The 20,248-nt window shown below is 38.0% G+C and overlaps 1 protein-coding gene across 2 annotated transcripts in view; it reads right to left on the bottom strand.

The window, feature by feature from the left end:
- Positions 1-6,605: 6,605 nt before the first annotated feature.
- Positions 6,606-20,248, bottom strand: part of SLC22A16 (solute carrier family 22 member 16) — a 28,770-nt gene continuing 15,127 nt past the window's right edge. For both annotated transcript variants that reach the window (XM_026726614.2, XM_087912962.1), the window contains 6 exons: positions 17,126-17,243; positions 15,560-16,106; positions 10,153-10,280; positions 9,431-9,540; positions 9,190-9,289; positions 6,606-7,430 (listed from right to left, as the gene is read on the bottom strand). In XM_026726614.2, coding sequence (XP_026582399.1) covers positions 7,215-7,430; positions 9,190-9,289; positions 9,431-9,540; positions 10,153-10,280; positions 15,560-16,106; positions 17,126-17,243 — 1,219 coding nt within the window. In that variant the 3' untranslated portion in view covers positions 6,606-7,214. The remainder of the gene's footprint in view (positions 7,431-9,189; positions 9,290-9,430; positions 9,541-10,152; positions 10,281-15,559; positions 16,107-17,125; positions 17,244-20,248) is intronic.

Raw genomic sequence — 20,248 nt, 5'->3', positions numbered from 1 at the left:
TGTTCTACGCTTGGACCGTTGAATACAGGCAATTGTGATAGCCATCAAGAATTTCAAAATGTACAGTAGAGCAGTGTATTTATGGGGCCAACTGAAAGACTGAAAGGTTTTGAGACCTCCAGAATTTCTCATCAGGACAAGGAAATAAAGGAAAGCAGGGATAGAAAGAGATTGAAACTGAAGTGATGGAAACTGCATTTAATCTTATGTTTTGGCATGTGTAAACTGGGGCTGCTGTATCCAGATCATTGCAAGACAGTAGAAAAATCTCCTGCACGTGGTTCTTATCATCTTGTGATTGTTAGCTAGCACTAGCATTGACAATGAACTTGACATTCTCTTTCTTGAATTTAAAAAACATTGATATAAAAGCATTAGTAACTTTAGCTCAAACTATGTAAGAATCCACTGGAAAAATGTCTGGTACATTTTGTTTATGTACACTAATCAATCTAATTACATATAAGGTAGTTCTTGACTTACAACCATAACTGAACCCAAAATTTCTGTTGCTAAAAAAGAGAGTTGTTAAGTGATTTCCCTCATTTTATGACCTTTCCAGAGTCGTTAAGTGAATCACTACAGTTGTTAACTTAATAACACAGTTGTTAAGTGGAATTTGGCTTCTCCATTTACTGTGTTTATCAGAAAGCCTAAAAAGGTGATCACATGACCCCCCCAAGACACTGCAACTGTCATACGTACATGCCAGTTGCCAAGAATCCAAATTCTGATCATGTGACCGTGGGGATACTGCAATGGTCATAAGTGTGAAAAACGACCATAAATCACATTTTTCAGTGCCATTGTAACTTCAAATGGTCACAAGACAAATGGTTTTAAGTCAAAGACTAGCTTTATAGTATTGCCAGTGTACAATACATTATTAAAAACTGGAGTAAATGCTGAACATAATGCACATACTTTTTATTAATAGAGCGCTTTAATGTATTGGTTTCATTAGATCTTTTCCTGTTGCCTCCGTGCACTTGTAATGGGAGCCTTGGTTCCACATTGAAAGTGGGTTTGCTTTTAGAGGCATGAAAACCCAAATATAAATAAGAGGGGTGAGAGAGGGCAACCCTGTCTAACGCCCTTTTCAATGCTTAGTGGGCCTGTTTGTTCACCATTAATTAGTATATTGGCTTGTTGGGTATTGTAAATTGTTGTGATAATATTCTCGAATTTAGTGCCCAGATTCATGTTATAGATTTTTGTATTAAGAAGTGCCAATGTAAGTTATCGAATGCTTTCTCCGCATCTAGAAACAAGAGTGTAAATTGTTTCTCTGGATGAGCTTCATAATATTCTAAGACGTCAATAACGGTTCTTAAATTGTTTTTAATTTGGCGGAATGGAAGGAAACCATTTTGGTCTTCATGAATGTATAAATTTAAAACTTGTTTTACTCTATTCGCAATAATTGAGGTAAATAATTTATAATCGGCATTTAAAAGTGAGATTGGTCTATAATTGTTGATATATCTGGCATCCACATCCTCCTTCGGAATTAACGCAATCAACGCCTCCCTCCATGAGTCTGGCATTTTGGCAGCCGAAAGTACTTCATTAAACACTTCCAGCATCAGAGGCCCTACTAAATCTAATGTGGCTTTATATAATTCTACTGGAATCCCATCTGGACCAGGGGATTTATTATTACATTGATTTTCCATTGCAGATTTTAACTCAGACCATGTAATATCCTTATTTAGTAATTCTTTGTCTCCTTCCCTATTGTTTTATCATTCGTATTCTCCAGATAAGTTCTTATTTTATCCTCATTGATTTCTTCTTTTTATATAATCTTTGGAAATAGTTTAATATAATATCCTTTTTCTTCTCAATCTCATGTTGTGGGATGCCTTTCTCATCTATTAATTGGTGTATCAATCTCTTTTCTTTTTCTTTTTAAGTTTATAAGATAGCCATCTTCCTGGTTTATTGGCGTGTTCAAAATAATTTTGTTTGGACCTTCTCAAGCTAACTTCTAATTTATCTTGTTCAATTAAATTCAGCTTATGTTTGGCTAGTATTAACTGATTTTGTAGTCCTTGGGTCTTAGGGGTTTTTTGTAATTGTGTTTCTAAGTCTTGGATTTGTTGTTGTAACGCGTTTTGTTGGGCATAAATTCTCTTGTTTCTCATAGCATTATAGGAAATTGTTGTGCCTCTTATAATTGCTTTCATAGTATCCCAAATGTTCTGTTTTGAAGTTGTTTCATTATTATTATCTTTTAGAAAATAATTTAGCTCCTCTTTCAGTTTATTAATATACTCTTCTTCGTTTACAATTTGGTTATTTAGTGTCCATCTTTTTTTTATTCGTCTCCTATCCCTCCAAATTAGCTGTATTTATATTTGCTTTAGAATCATTGTTAACGCGGATAAGACAAAATCCTGAAATTCAAGGGGTTAGGGTCAAGGCAGAGGAATATAAATTACAGGCGTTTGCAGACGATATGGTTTTCTTCCTAGAGGATCCCATGGAGAAGGGACATAATCTAATAAAAGAACTAGAACAATATGGTTCAGTAGCAGGACTAAAGATCAACAGAAATAAGACGAAATTACTGACTAAAAACCTAACAGAGAACCAGAGGAAAGAATTAGAAAAAACCATGGGGATACAGGCAACAAAAAAGGTCAAATATTTAGGCATATGGTTAACACCACATAGTAAATCACTCAAAGAGAATAATTATGATAAACTGTTACAGCAAATTAAGAAAGATCTAGAATCTTGGAATAAGTTGCAGCTTTCTTTACTGGGCAGGATTGCCACAATCAAAATGAACATTTTACCAAAACTCCTTTACTTATTCCAGACAATCCCAATAAAATTATCAAAAAATTTTTGATGATATAAATAAGGTAACTCTTAAATTTATTTGGCAAGGGAAAAAGCTAGAATCAGTATTAAGGCCTTACAAGATGCAAAAAGTAGAGGTGGGCTAGCGCTTCCAAACTGGGAATTATATTATTGGGCAGCCAACTTACTATGGTTAAAAGACTGGGTCAATTTACGGAATAAAAGAACTCTAGCCTTGGAAGGGCACGACCTTCAGAGAGGATGGCACGCATTTCTATGGGATGTGGGGAAAACTAAACAGGCGTACTTTCATAGACATCTTATTAGAGATTCACTATTAACTAATTGGAAAAAATATGTAAAAAACATTATTTAAAAATTCGATTTGGCTTTCAACAATGGAGGCAATGGTTCATCCCAACAATTTGGATATAACAAAATAGACTAAATATAAAGATTTATTAGATCCTTTAGGGAAACTAAGAACTCGACAGGACTTACAGGAACAGGGATTTAAAATTGATCAGTGGTTATATATACAAATCCATAGTAGATACAAACAAGATATCAAAGAGTTTGGAATTTATAGCAAATTACAACACTTAGATAAAATCTTATTAGGATCAAATAAAAAGAATATTTCTAAATTTTATAAATATTTATTGGAGGTAGAATTAGAGCAAGAGATAGTGAAAGGGAACATGATAATGTGGAGTAGGAATATTGGAAGAAGCATTACATTAACAGAATGGGAAAAGATCTGGAATAGAATCATTAAGATTACTAAATCTGCGGCGTACAAAGAAAATATGTATAAAATGTTATATAGATGGCACTTACCCCCTTCGAGGTTAGCGAAAATGAACCCAAACTCTAGTCCAAAATGTTGGAAATGTAAAAACATAGAGGAACCTACTTTCATATGTGGTGGACCTGTAAAGAAGCCCAGAAATACTGGCAAAAAATTAGAAAATGGCTGGAGGAGATAACCAAAGATCAAATTGAATACAAACCAGAGTTCTTCCTACTAGGGATCTCTGATAAACATTTTCCTAAAAAGACGAAATACATAATAATTCATATTCTAACTGCAGCCAGATTAGCATTTGCCCAGTGCTGGAAATCATCCCGTTTACCTACAGATCAATTGGTCATTCAGAAAATATGTGACTGCGCAGAAATGGACAATTTAACCATAGCTCTTAAAAATAAAGAGTCTTCAGCATTTGATAATAATTGGAATGCATGGTATAATTGGTTATATCAGAGATAAACTGTTTAATGAGCATAAATAAGCATAAATATCCATAAATAGCGATAAGATGTGTATATTTAAAGTAAGGTAGGAGAATTGATCTTGTAGACTGTCAAAAAGAATATTTGTCTGGTTTTAACGTATTTTCTTTTTCTTCCGTCTCTTTGTTTTTTGTTTTTGTTTTTCTCTCTTTTATACTTCTTCTTCTCCTTTTTCGGTCGCAAGACCGAGCGTTTTTTTTTTCCTCTCTCTTTCTCTTCTTCTTTCTTCTTTTTCTCTCTCTGTTTCTTATGTAATGTTGTTATGTTATTTTTTTAATTGTAAATTCAATAAAATTTATATGAAAGAAAACCCACACATACGTATCTCCATTTTCAAGAGCACCAAACATGGACTTACACAAAAACCAGGCGTGTGAGGGTACGGATAGAGAGTATTGACTCATGCTGGGGAAGCTGATGGAGGGTGGATAGCAGGAGAGAAAGTGCTGTTTTAAAGGCTGGTTTTACCCATTAGTCTCTGTTTCCCTTCCAGAAGGAATAAGATAATAAACTAAATTAGCAAAGCCCTCAAGAATCATCAAAGGGCTTTGCTCAGAATTAATATGATGTATCAGAATACATGCAACGGTCATGCAACATCACTCATGGAACAAAGTACACTGCTCAAAAAAATAAAGGGAACACAAAAATAAGACATCCTAGATCTGAATGAATGAAATATTCTCATTAAATACTTTGTTCTTACATAGTTGAATGTGCTGACAACCAAATCACACAAAAATTATCAATGGAAATCAAATTTAGCAACCCACGGAGGTCTGGATTTGGAGTTACACTCAAAATTAAAGTTGGCTGATCCAACTTTGATGTAATGTCCTTAAAACAAGTCAGAATGAGGCTCAGTAGTGTGTGTGACCTCCACATGCCTGTATGACCTCCCTATAATGCCTGGGCATCTTCTGATGAGGTGGCGGATGGTCTCCTGAGGGATCTCCTCCCACACCTGGACTAAAGCATCCCCCAACTCCTGGACAGTCTGTGGTGCAACGTGGCCTTGTTGGACAAAGCGAGACATGATGTATCAGATGTGCTCAATTGGATTCAGGTCTGGGGAATGGGTGGGCCAGTACATAGCATCAATGCCTTTGTCTTGCAGGAACTGACACACTCCAGCCACATGAGGTCTAGCATTGTCTTGCATTAGGAGGAACCCAGGGCCAACCGCACCAGCATATGGTCTCACAAGGGGGCTGAGGATCTCATCTCGATACCTAATGGCAGTCAGGCTACCTCTGGTGAGCACATGGAGGGCTGTGTGGCCCCCTAAAGAAATGCCACCCCACACCATTACTGATCCACTGCCAAACTGGTCATGCTGGAGGATGTTGCAGGCAGCAGAATGTTCTCCGCAGCATCTCGAGACCCTGTTACATTTGTCACATGTACTCAGTGTGAACCTTCTTTCATCTGTGAAGAGCACAAGGCACCAGTGGCAAATTTGCCAATCTTGGTGTTCTCTGGAAAATGCCAAACATCCTGCACAGTGTTGGGCTGTAAGTACAACACCCACCTGTGAATGTCAGGCCCTCATACCACCCTCATGGAGTCTGTTTCTGACCATTTGAGCAGCCACATGCACATCTGTGGCCCGCTGGAGGTCATTTTGCAGGGCTCTGGCAGTGCTCCTCCTGTCCCTCCTTGCACAAAGGTGGAGGTAGCGGTCCTGATGCTGGGTTGTTGCCCTCCTATGGCCTCCTCCACATCTCCTGATGTACTGGCCTGTCTCCTGGTAGCGCCTCCATGCTCTGGACACTACGCTGACACAGCAAACCTTCTTGCCACAGCTCGCATTGATGTGCCATCCTGGATGAGCTGCACTACCTGAGCCACTTGTGTGGGTTGGAGACTCCGTCTCATGCTACCACTAGAGTGAAAGCACCAAACCATCGGCCAGAAAGCATAGGAACTGAGAAGTGGTCTGTGGTCACCACCTGCAGAACCACTCCTTTATTGGGGATGTCTTGCTAACTGCCTATGCTTTCCACCTGTTGTCCATTCCATTTGCACAACAGCATGTGAAATTGATTGTCAATCAGTGTTGCTACCTAAGTGGACAGTTTGATTTCACAGAAGTGTGATTGACTTGGAGTTACATTGTGTTGTTTAAGTGTTCCCTTTATTTTTTTGAGCAGTGTATAAGGGTCCTGATGGAATACCTGGAGCCTAACCTCACAAAGGTGTTTTTTCCCCCAATTCTGTATGTATATCTATGGAAATTCTCAATCATCCAGGTCCTGGTTGTTCCAAAGGTGCTGTTAAAAAGGCAACTGGACTTTCTTGGTTTTTCCCCTTCTACATATGTTGTTTTCCACTTCTCTTATTTATTATATTTCCATTTGTTCTTGGTTTTCTTGACAATCTCTGCATATTTTCTTCAAAATGTTCCTAGGCTCCTTCCCCCCCAAATTTGCTGAGGTGTTCAATTTTGTAATAAGAATTGACATATATAAGCATTTTCTAGACTGTGTAAGTTATTAGACATTTTGAAGAGTGTTATTTTTAATACAATCTGATTTCAGTTGTGTTCTTCCGACTGTACTAAAACTACATCAAGAAACAGTATTTTCTTCCATCTGCATAATGCTGATACCTAGGACAGGGTGCGTGAAAGTTATAGAATGCCTGTTTCTTTTCCTTAACTGATGACATTGCTAAGTAAGGAGACAAAATCATAGAAAATACAACTGCATCTTCCATGTACAGAGAAACCACTGCAACACAATGTGAGTGTTCCTATACTGCCATACTTCTTCCTGAAATCATGAGTTTCTACTTTGTGTCTTCTCGTGCTGGTTGTTGCTGATATAAGGAATTCTGAGACAGGTTTTCAAAATAAGCAGGCAGAAACAGTAACAGGAACTCTGAAAGAGAACCTTTTCTCTGTGTGTGTCTCAAAAATTAAAATTCACATTACTCCAGTTACTAGCTAGATGACTCAGAAAAGCATCCCGAACAAGGAATTAGATTATATGTCTCCCTTCTTGAGAAAGCAAGAAAATGTTCCAGTTACATGATACCATGGACCGTCTGTTAAGATGTTGCAGATAAAGCCACACAAGCTGGCTAAAACCAAAGGGATGGTTTTATCAATCAGTGCCTCGTGCTCCTTGGTGTAGCATTTCCATTTTCTCCAGTGTTGAATCGTTTTGTGCTGGAACAGTTTTTTCTGAATGGCTTTTGTTGGTGACCTGGTCATCTAGCTCTGCAGCTTCTGCCCACGTGTTTGTCAATGGTTTTCCAAGTGTTTCTGGCAGCATCAGTGTTAACACACCACTCAAGAAGGCCATGATTCCAATGATCAGCTAAAAGAAAAAGAAAAACAGCATTCAAATGAGAATATTAGCTTGAAAGAGAGATAATGCAATAGAATTCTATACCACTGAAATGCACCCATTGCTGCCACTATACGTTTGGAACATTGATATCTGGAATCGCATGAACAAGTCTAGGTGGCTTTTATACAGCTAGTCCTTGATGTACAACCAGAATGGGGGCCAGTATTTCCATTGCTAAGCAAGGCAAATTAAGTGAATCTTCCCTGATTTTGCAACCTTTTTTGCCACAATTGTGAAGTGAATCACTGCATTTGTAAATCGTGTGATCCCATTAAGTTGCTTCCCCTATTGACTTTGCATGTCAAAACTGGCTGGGAAGGTCATAATGGAGATCACATGATCCCGGAATGCTGCAAACATCATAAATACATGCCAGTTGCCTAGTGCCCAAATTTGGGATCAACAATATCCTACAAAGGTAGAAAGTGTAAGGCCCATTAACTTTTTTCAATGCCACTGTAACTTTGGACAGTTGGTCAACAAATGGTTATAAGTCTAGGACTACCTGTTTACGTCCAATACATTAAAGCCCAGCTGAAGAAACTTTTGAATGTTTTTCTTAAATTTTTGGCTAAAAGGAAGTATTTTAATTTGCTCTTAAACTGTCACAAAGAGCCATCGGCATCAGCTCCAATAGTCTAAATCACAGTTTTCTGCTTTAAGCTTTTTAATTGTTCTTCCTACATTGCTTTGTTTATTTGGGATTTTTGTGGCCCTAGGAATAGTTGTTTAAAAGTATGATCATAATATAGCTGTTTCAAATTGTTCATATTGTGTTTCAGTAAAATGGCAATAATTATACCAATTCAATCATAAGTAAGACAAAACAAAAGCTGTTTAAACTAGCAATGTTAAAATAAATTACCAAAGGTGGGGCAGCTAGTAAAATCAAGGGAAGGTAAATAAAGAATTAAATTTCCAGCAAAAATGCATCATGCTGGAGGCCTGCCTAATTTCTGTTAAAGTTAATTCTACAAGTGGGCACTGGTACCTTTGTCCTATGGCTGAAAGCACACCAGTATAATCCATGTTATGATCAGTAATACATTCTCCCCTCAATGCAAAGATATGATGGGTCTATACCAGGGGTGTCAAACTTGATTTCATTGAAGGCCACATCAGGGTTGTGTTTGACCTCAGGGGCTGGGATGAGCATGGCCAGGGTGGCATGTCCAGCTTGACATCACTTGTGTTGGGGGCACCTGTGGCCTGAGTGCTCTGCCAGAGAAAATGGGGTCCGGAGCTCCGTTTTCGGCCGGGACGGCCTCCTGCAACCCTCTGCAAGCAAAAACAGAGCTCGGGAAGGCCACATTTTCACTGGCAGAGGACCGTGGTCCAGTCCATCACTATTTCCAGGGCAACCCCATGGGCAAGATCTTAGCACCCCATGGGCCAGATCTGGGCCCCGGGTCTGGAGTTTGACACCCTTGGTCTATACAATAGCAATGTTTTTCAAACTTGTCAACTCTAAGATGCATAGACTTCAAATCATCAAATCATGTTTACAGTGGAATTGCATGTCTAAGCCTTGTCCTAGCTACAATTATCTCTCTAAAAATAAAGGTTAGGGCAGACAAAACAGTGAGAAAAAAAAGTACCGTACATATTAGCACAGCCTTCAAGTGAAGGATAAATCAATTTAGCAGCTGGTAGTTTCCAGACCCAGACTTTGAAAGAATGTTGTTGTTCATTTTAGTTGGGTGTTACTCTTAGATACGGCACTTACCTGTGGGAAGAAGATCCAAACACTTGACAGATAGACACAAAAAGGTGCAACCACGCTACCAGCTCGGCACATCATGCTCCCACTTCCAACAGCAAGAGACCTACAATACCAAAAATGGCATTGTTCACTTGAATTGTCCAAATTATGAGGTTACTGTTGCAACAGAAAATATTTTCCATAAAATACTAAAGTGACATATTAATACTGTTAACACTAGCTGTAAAGAGAGGAAAAAACTCACCGTACAACTGTTGGATAGAGTTCTGCCGTATACAAGTAGATAAGGCCAAATGCAATTCCTATTGCAAATTTTCCAGCCATATTTGCTGATATACTCAGAGTATTGAAATCCTATTAAGAAAGACAATTTGTAAAGCATGTGGAGAGAGAACTCACATTTAGCTTTATCCCTGTGTACCAGAATTCAGGTAAGATTTCTAAACACAAAGAATCCATGTTGTTCATCTAATTCACAATTGACAAGAATCAGGTTTCCTTTATTCAATTCCAGTTTTCTGTATATAAACCCCATATTTCAGAACTCCAGAAATCTGTAAAGTCTCCCACCGCTCATTCTTTTTAGAAGAAATCCTTAAAGACAGTTTTATTTGACCAAATTCCCAACCCGAAATAAGATTTGTTAGTGACTATCCTGGGAGAATGTTGAATTTAAACTCTGTAAGCTAGCAAAACTAAAATAATAAAAGCCATCATCATAAGCCGTCAGCCATCATAAGAACTATTTGTTTGCCAATTTCAATGCTCTTGCAAGATTTTGCAATTACATTTTTAAGGTCCCTGTAAACATGTTCATAGGAACATTACACTGATAAAGGAATATTAATTCACTTCAAGTCAACAGAGTGGAAAGATACCTTTGGCTCAATGTGGGAAACCTAATAAAGCAGTGCAAATTAAATACATCAAATGTGTTCCTATAGGATCTTGGTGTGAGTTACTCACCTGAGGTATGAGCATCACTATCCCACAGATCACTGCACTTGTGATGAGGAATGGGATCAGGGTGTTCCTTCGCCCTATTTTTTCCATTCCCAGGCAGGCAATGGCATATGCTGGAAGCTCCACAGCACCTGCCATTAGAAAATGAGTGTTTTTAGAAAGGTCTTAAGAGTATAAAGACACAACAACATTAATACTTCCCTGCAGTTTTTCTATCTCCTATAGCTCTTTTTCACTCAAATGTCCTGGTGGCATACTTAAGTCCTTGCATTTCGTAATATCCCCAATAAATATAAACTGAGTTTTTCAGCCTGTTTTTTTGACTGTTTCTTCTAAGCATATTGGTTCAACTCCCATAATTCCTACCCCACAAGAATGCTGACTGAGAATTATGGAAATTGGAATTAAATCTGAACAAGGTTGGGTTGGGGAAAGTTAACATAGGTAGATAAGCCTCTATATCTCATTCTTCTTCGGCCTCAAAATGGGAGTAATAAGATTTGCCTATCTCACAAAGTTAGTGCAAATATTGAACGTAATTTACAAAAATGCACTTGCCATTGAGGAAAATGCTCCAGGGAAATGGAAACTGGCTATCCTTCTTACCTCTACAATATGTCTTTTTTAAAGAAAAGACCTCTTCAAGACTTAATCGTATCTTTGGACAAAACTTTGTAATGGTGACTATTCATCTTGTAATATTTACTTAGTGTGGAAGAGAAAACACTTTAGATAAGTCAATTGATTTGAGTGTATATACTGTATATTTGTATTTGTTTTCTTAAGTTTTTGCAGATATTTATATGTATGGTATTCAGCTTTGTTTGGGTATTTTCCCACGTCATTATTGTTGTGCTTTTAAAGTTGTAGCAATGTTTTGGCAGAATCTCATCTGCCATCATCAGGCTTCTGTATTGTGTTCGTCTGTGAGTCAGACTTTCACAGCCGTTTCTGTTTTAAATTTGGTGCTAGCCTACGCAGTGCCAGAATGGTTTTTTCTTCATCCTGATTGGTGTCTGTTTTGTAGCTTATTTTTGTCTTGATTGGCTGGCAACATTGTGTTTCCTGTATTGGAGCCTTTTAGTGCAGCTTGGCTCCGAGTAAACAGACGACTATCATTTATTAGGAAGCTAGGTTTCATCTGGGTGCCTGGTTGGGGTGTGTTTGAGCTGGAGGTATCAGGGTGGTCTGTTTGTGCCCAGGTGTTTGGCTGGCTTGTGGTGTGGAGATTTTTTTGTTTGAGAGTGCAGGCTTCCAGATAATTGACAGTATGGTGGAGTCATCTCTTCTATTCATGCTTTAGATCTTTTTTCAATCTCTATGGCTTCTCTGATAATTCTGTAGCTGGGGTTTTCTATAGTGGCTAGGGTTTTGGTGCCATTGAAGTCGATGCTGTGACCTGTGGCTTTCATGTATTGGACTAGTGAGGAAGTGTGTTCCAGCTTTTTTACTGCATTTTTGTGTTCATCTAAGTACAACTTTAAAAGCACAACTATAATGACGTGGAAAGATACCTGAACAAAGCTGAATACCATGTATATTTGTATGTATATACTGATCCTGAATGGTCCCAACAAACAGGAACAATCTATGTAAACTGAACCATTTTGAGGCACACTAATTTCAACATAAGGAATCTAAGCACAGACTGAACATTCCCCAGGAGGATTTAAAGATCCTTTACTTGTCTGAATCATAACAATTGAGTTAGTATGATTTCCACTGCATCTTGTTATTTGGGATGGGGAAAATGGTTAAGCATGTGCCACAAACGTATCTTTCTTTATTTTAAAGTAATCGGGCAGAATTTCACTGGATAGAGATGTCAAGATTTGAGGTAGGCCTGGTCAGGAAACAGGCACTATCAGTACAATTGGAAAGTAGTTTAAAAATCCTGAAACCCTGATATAAATTCTTTCACCTTCCTCTTGTATTAAAAAGAATCAAGGTGGGGTAAACTTGAGTTTCTTTCTCACTACTTCCTTCCTTCCAAGCCTAAACTATTATTTACAGAATATTGAATTCCTTTTTCAAGAATTCTTGAAAACTCTGCAGAAGAGTTTTCCCTTCTTTCCCTTCACAACAGAAGGGAAAATAGCCGTCCGGTTTCTGTATATCAAGATTTCTTTACCCTGCTCTTTGTAGTAGTTGGTGGGTGTGGGTGTAAATTTTACTAATATGGAATTAACTTTCCTTTCGGACATGTTATGCATTTAACTTATTGTAGTGGTTCTCAACCTGTGATCTGCCTAGAGGAAGGGTGCTTGAGGGCTTGAAGAAATGTTTTGATTTAAATTTTGAATTAAGTCTTGGTGAGTGTCCGTGGTGAAGAAAAGGTTGAGAGCCACTGGCTTATTGTTTGCTCTTTAAGTTACTTATTTAAGTAAGTTAGCAGATGCATGTCTACTAGGTATGCATACAATTCAACATGCAGTGCATAATATGTTTTTGTACAGTTGATTTTTCTCATCTTGATGTCAGAGGAAGAATGAGAATTCATGCAAAAGGCTATATAAACATCCCCACTACCCAACTGACCATGTCTGCAGAACCTGAAAAATGAAGGTTGCATATTAGAAATTCTGAATTATGATTAAATGAATTTACTTATGTGAGGGGCAAGATCAGCCAATTAAAATTAGCCAGCAATAGCCAGATATTTTGAGCAGGAAAACAAGATATAGAAAACAACACTGGACAGTCAGAACATAAATCTACAAGTATAGACTGTATTTACAGAAGAGAGCTCTGGAAGACAAGGGAATAATCATCCTGCTTAAGCCACAATTGGCATTTTTCAAATGACAATAACTTCAATACTTACTTTTCTAATCATATTCATGTGTGTGTGTGTGTGTGTGTGTGTGTGTGTGTGCGAACTGCTTTTCAGCTATTAGGAACTTTTGGATCCACACGTTTTACACCACTAGGTGACTTTCAATTAAACCCTTAACAAAAAAAAAAGATTTAACTACAAATTTAAGAACTTATAAAATATTTTTTTGGTATAAACAGCAAAAGGGTGATTAAAACTTTGATTTTAGAAAGTTACAAAAAGACTAAGGTTCCAAATAAATTTGAAACAAGATTTTGGAATTAATAATAAAGAATCCTTCCCATGGAAAAATAATCTTGTGTTGATTTTTTTTAAAGATAAGATTTTAAAAATTGGAAACTAGAAGGATCTAAAGAGTAGAATGCTCAAACTCAACTTGCTATTACAGAATGAATCAAAATATTTCAACATAGAACATATTGAAGGATATTTCTGAACAATGGACCCAGAAGTTAAATTGTAAGAGTATCTGCATTCTAATAATCGATTGTGTTTAAAAGGTCTTATGGAAGAGGAACAAGTTTTACTTGACAAGATCAAGATGGAGTTGAAAATGGATTTTAAAATGACAGACAGCAAAAATGATACAGAAAATGATGTTATGTTGGACATGCATTTCTTAATAATTAAAAGGGATTACAAGTAATAAACTAAGAGAACGGCCTGGATAATTTTTCTATATTGAATTTACAAAAGAGGCTTGTTCAAGTTTTGAAGAATTTTGTGAGACAAGACAAAGAAAAGATTAAAGGAAATCAAGTCCTAACAACATTATTTGAAGGGACTAAAGATCAAGATTGTTAAAAATAAAAGGAATATAAAATTGGTTTTTATGATTTTCATTTTCAAATTTATGTGGCCTCCCATCTCACAAAAAAGTGATTCTGGTTGGCATGGAACAAGATTAAATGTTAATAAAAAGCAATTATTATTGTGTTATAAACTTTAAAAAACGCAAAGCTAAGAAAGAACAGCAGATGATCATAGCAATGGAGCCACTTCTGTATCTCACTGGTCCCCTGGGGTCCACATGCCTGATGGCATCACCACGTTTCAAGGATTTTAAGAAAATCAGTGGGAACACAGCCAGTCTCGCTTCAGGGGAGAAGATGTTCCATAAACTGCCAGGGCAGAGAAGCCCCATCTCCTGGGACCTGCCAAATGTTGCTTCCTAACTGACGGTATCCATAGTATGCCTCTCCTTTCCAGATCTGATGGGATGGGCAGTTGTAATTAAGGAGAGACAGCTGCCACACCTAAAACCCAGATGGGCAAAACTCAAAAAAGAGTCACACTCCCCTTTCCAGAGCCAGCCTGGGAGATTATGACTCATTTTAAAAACAGCAGAGATAGAAGGGAGGTGACCTCCAACTTCCAACAGTGGACAGGCCCAGCAGAGCTTATGTGGATCCTAGGCAGGGATAGGGATTGTGCATGACGATGCAAGCAGAGACATGAGCAAAGCACATGCCAAGGGGGGAGAGAGGGAGGAGGAGGAGAAGCAGGTGACGAGAAAGCACATGTGTGAGAGATGCCGCTGGGCCTTCTTGGCTGTGTACCCTTCCTTGCAGGTGTGCGCCTACATTTCTGCAGGTGCAACAGCTGCGTGGGTGGTGTCCATCACATGGCAGGCACAAAATATCTGGGATTGGGCTGACCCAGGCACCAGCGGCAGCCACAAAAATGCAGGGGGGGGAGCAGGGGGAGGAAAAAGTTTTATTATGTTTAGTTTAAGAACACTGTTAATACATATATGCCAACCAACATACGAAACAAATATAATAATTTTGTAACTTCTGGCTTGACTGGGTAGGAGATTCCCCAAAGCCTGAAAAATATTTAAAGGGTTCCTCCAGGCTTAAAGGGTTGGGAAAGGGTGGTTCATAAACAAGAGGTAGGTTATGGGAAGAGGAGATGGTTTGTTTGGTTAATTGTAGGAGAAGGTGGTAAGTTACTAAAATTGTTTATACTTGCGCTGATGGGGGAAGCCACTTTTTATATATATTTTTTTTTTTCCTTATTTTTCTTTACTATAGTCTTTTTTTTTCTATTCTATTTTTCTTTCTTTACTACACTTGTTTTTTCATTTTTTTAAATTTTGTGTTAAGTTTTTAGTGTTGTAATTGCAATTTTTAATAAAATTACTACTAAAACTACTTGCAGGAGAATGGCCTATATGTTCAGAGATATTTAGTTGCGTTACATTTCACTGAACAAATGGGAGAGAATTCCTTGCTTACTGTACTTCTCCCTAAATTGCCAAATGGAAAAGGGATCATGTCTTAATGAAAACCGAATCTTTACGAGGAAATCTTAAGAGGACCAGGCTAGCCCTTCCAACCTTCTTCTAGTGACCCCAATCCTGCTTGAAATGTGTATTCATTACAACGATTTGTATTCCATGAAGCACATGGTTACACAATTCCCTGGCTAACCCATTTGTATAAAGTTACAGTTTACGGAATGGCTACCATCCCAGCATGGACCTAGGATTGGAAGTAACCAGCAACAGTGATAATCCCCGGACATGTATTTCTGTTCCAAGTGCAATAAGTTACATCAAGCAATATTTACCTATGAGAAACAGATTTAAAAATTCACTGCCTCCAAAGTTCACAGAACTGAGGGAGAATACATAATATCCTAAACTCCCAGTGAACCAAATCAGCCAGACTGTAATTGTCCTTCTTGCAATGTGCCAGTTATGGAACAGATCTAAGATGTTGTGCTTCTTCATGGGAGAACTGTCATGATCCCCCATTCTGCTATTGACAAGATCATCTTGCATCGGGCACAGTTCGGCAATTTTACAAGGAGTGCTTACTTTGTTCCATCTTGCCATTACATTAATTATTTTTTGTGCTTCTTCATATCTTCCCTCTGTGAGCAGCCAGAGAAGTGTCTCTGGGAGCATCCAGCAGCACAAGACAAATGGGAGAGTTGCAACAGAAAGGCAGATCTGATAGACCCACCAGGTCCGTGCCAAATAGCCCACAAGAGCCACCACCATGATTCCCACAGCAAAGAAAGAATGGATGTGCATGGATGCCCAGGTGCGGGCTTTGATGCCCGTGTATTCAGTCACATAAACAAACACTACCACCAAGTAGCCACTTGAAACCTAGGAGGGGGAAAAAAGACAGGTAAAAGAAAACGGCTTCATTCTAGACTCCCTCTAAGATTTTTTTGTAATTAAAAAAAAAATAGATGGTCAGGGATGCTACATGCTCAAAACAGGAAGGCACCTTTCTTAACGGGGAAAGTGGTGCTACAATAATGAATGGCGCAATAATAGTGAGAGTGCACGATACTGTGAGAAGTGAAATGGGTAATATCTAAATTGAATAAATACTGGAAACTAATGTGGACACAGTTCAGCCAAAGGATGCCTGGGTGGCAAGCAGGGGTGAAATTCAACCACCTCGCACCACCTCAGGACAGGTGGTAGGGACGATTTGAATCGGTTGGCCCCACCCACGCACACCCGCCTTCTTCCTTTTAGAGACTGAGTCCCACCAAGCCACGCCTACCAAGTCACGCCCACAGAGCTGGTAGGGAAAATTTTTGAATTTCACACCTGGTGGCAAGTTATAATAACGTGGACCTGGGGCAGGGAACCGTGGTCCAGATTCAGATCTGATGGTCACAAAATGTATCAGGTGATGTTTGGCCAATCGGTTTCTCAGCACAGAGCTTTCCCCATAGAAAAGAAGTTAGGCAAAAGGATTTAAACATAGGGCAGTCCACATTTACGTCCCTGAATTCTTGCACAGTACAAGAATATATAAAATAGGGGGGAATTTGCCATCTAAGATTCCTCATTTAGGAGAAAGGAAATCAGAAAAATTAACCACTCCATCTTTAACTCTCTGGCTGGATTGAGACCGTGTCTATATTATAAGCTACGTGGTCCATTGTTTTTGAAGGAAAGTGCATGAAATGTTATCTTTATTTCATTTATTGCATTTTATCTTAATAGGATTAGATCCATAGTAAACCATTTTATTTTTCAAAAAAAAAACTCTAAACACTGTTTTAACTTGATTGGGAAATGCAGCACTTGTATTTTTTGAAACATCAGTTTTAAAAAAAAGTTACGCAAATTATTTCCTTTGAAAGAAGATAAGCTTGTACTCTTACCATTGCAAGAAGGAAACGGACAATCACAAAACTGTTGTAGTTAAATGTGAATGCCACAGCAATGCCAAATATAAACTGTCCGGTGCTTGTGATCCACAGGATGTACCGTCTCCCCAGCCTGTAAATAACAAGTGTAATAATAAATATTGCAGACACTGCATTGGACAAACAGACACCTGAACTAACAAATATTTGATATTCGCTATCAAATCTCTCTACAATCTTCGGAAATGTTACCTTGGCTTCTAACAAATTACAACAGTATGTGAGAAACAGCAATAGCCCTTAGATTTATATACCCCTTCATAGTGTTTTGCAGGCTGTCACTAAGCAGTTTACAGAGTCAGCATATTGCCCTTAACAGTATACTGCTGCATGCTGCAACAATGTGACTAGACTAGGATTCATTATATTCGTCATATTTTTTTAAACAGAAGAGTTTATTTGATAGACTCAGAATAACTGTGTTTATTTCAGAGTACATAATTCAACAAACTTTGAAAAGGTTCTCTTATTTTATATAGAAAAGGAAAAAAAGGAGGCAAGGGAAAGAAAAAAACAGCAAAATCCACAGCACCTAAAATATCTCATTGAATTGCTGTAATAATGGAAACTACCAGTAATTGCACTTATTTACAGTCAGTTACCAAGTCAGTGTCAGGATTCCGGCAGTTACCCCAAATAAATCATGAATCTTCAGCCAAACTTAACAGAGAAACAATTAATATTAAATACACAAGTTACTACTTGAAAGAAAAAATAATTGAAAAAAAAAATAGGAACCATAATTACCAAAAACGAATTAAAGACAATCCCCCAAAACAAAGAATATGCAAAAAACAAACTGCAACATCTATCTATCTATCCATCCATCTATATCCACTGTCTGTCTGTCTGTCAGTCAGTCGGTTGGTCGGTCTTGAAGCATATAAACCTACATATTCACACACAGCCATTCTAAGCCCAATTCAGCTCACAGAGTTGTAGTTGTAGGGAAAACAGGAGGTAGGAGCAGCAAGAATGGAAATAAAAACAGAGAAAGGGGTAGCTGTGCTAGAAGGAAAAAGAACTGAAATAAACCTGGGGAAGGATTTAGGCAGGGAAAGATATCAGAGCAAGAGAAACCTGTCTCCACATTCAGAAAAGGTTAAAATTCATTAGGCAAGCGGATCTTAATTGCTAGGCTATCTAATACGCCAATCATTTACACTTCAGCCCATTCCTTTGTTTTAAACACACACTCTTCTGTTCTTTTCAGGAAGTTAAAAGCAACCCTTCCATAGGGGTAAGTACAGTATTGCCAATAGAATTTTTTCAACATCTAATGAAAAGATTATGGCAAAATCCTCCTTAGTGTCATATAAAGGTATTTATATTAATAAGGTTCAATGTTCATCCTCTTATCTATGACAAATCCTGCTTGATTAATACTTCCATAGAGTACATTATTATTACAGAATGATATAAACTATGCTACACTGTGCTACTGTGATGTAACTCATGTGCAGTATTTGCGTTGTAATCTTTAAAAAAAATAGCAGAAAATCCAACTGGTATTTTACCATTTAATCTTAATGGAATCCCTATTACCGTAATTTTTATTCAAGTAAAATATCAAATGTATGCTAAATATACATCCATTTCATCAAGGAATGAGGATGCCTTCTTTGGTTTAGAATGTTGGTGTTCAGCCAAGAGATTTAAGTTCGGGTTTATCTCCACCACAGAATGGAGATCAGTCCCTCCCTCAGCTCAACTTCTCTAACTGGTTTGTTGTGGAAAAATACTTGAGGAAAGAGTGCCTTAGGTTACTGGAGAGAAGATGCAATATAAAAATAACAAATTAAAATAAACAACCAATGTATTATCTGATCTTGTACTAATAAACACCAGAAAATACTTACAGATATGAAATCGTTCCATAATAATAATGCTCTTTTACAAGTAGCTGGTCTTACTTTTCCCATCGTATTTAACATAAATACATTCAGAAGATCCAGGTTCATTTTCAAGATTTCTCTACAAAGCTTACACTATTTCTTCACAACCAAAACATTTATTCCAATCCAGCAACAGCTTTTACTTCTAGAATCCCTTATGTACAATAATAAGCACAAACTGTGCACACTTCTACATCTGCAGTGGACAATGTCTGGCAGATATCTGGCCTCACTCTTGTCCATGCTTTCAAGCAGTGCCAAGAATGGTGCTTCAGCTGCATTTGGGGAACCATAAGTTGCCTAGTCCATTCTAGAGACTCTGTAAAATGTATGATTATAAGTCTATATTTCTACGCTGAACACATTTGACACATGCTCCATGAGTGTCAATCTCACATTTGGAGTAGTTTTGAGTTTGCACTGAAATCACAAAGATGCCCTCCCTGTTCCCGGCCCTCAGTGTTATTGTTACTGCCAAAATTCTAAGCTTCCCATGGAGAGTCACTTCCTTATGTCAGAGAACTGATGGCGGTACCTAGTCTGGCAATTAAACAACTACATGGGAAAAAAAACCAAAGCCAGAGAGCATCAAGAACCCAATAAAATGATGAACCTCATTTTGTCATGCTGTCAAAATATTGCTTTTGCAAGATGTTACACAGGCTCATGGTTCTGCACGTACATTTTCCTCTTGTCCTTGCATACCCCTGAAAAGATTTTTCTACTTTGTTTTTCTCTGATGTCTTTGTTTAAAACTTACAGCAGGCACCATCCTTGTAGAGCCATGTGCTGCCCTGGCAGCAAATTTATATAGGGGAAAAACAGCTGCATCAGACTATAATGGTGTTGTATTTTTTGTGTGTGTGCCAGGAAGGTTCATGAACTTTCACCCAATGGAATCAAAATCAAGAATCATTAGGCTATGAGCAGAGAAAGATGAGTCAATTAATATTTTGAGCCATCTACATTTCTGAATATTTTTCATTAAAAAAAAAAAATCAGTATCCACTGCTGTGTTAAACAACCTTAAGACAGCAGCACAGCCCTGGTCATATTTGCATGGCAGGACAAATATAGTCTGGACTGCCCAAGGTAATAAGTCAAATTGACAAGGGCATTAGATCATGTTATCTTGGTAGCAGCCATCTTCGATAGCATCCCAGCCATCTGAGTAGCTGGCTGT

The sequence above is a fragment of the Pseudonaja textilis genome, chromosome 1 (genome assembly GCF_049901715.1).
Source record: "Pseudonaja textilis isolate UNSWEBS1 chromosome 1, rPseTex1.2, whole genome shotgun sequence".
Lineage (NCBI taxonomy): Eukaryota > Metazoa > Chordata > Lepidosauria > Squamata > Elapidae > Pseudonaja > Pseudonaja textilis.
This window is presented reverse-complemented; position numbering and strand designations above follow the sequence as displayed.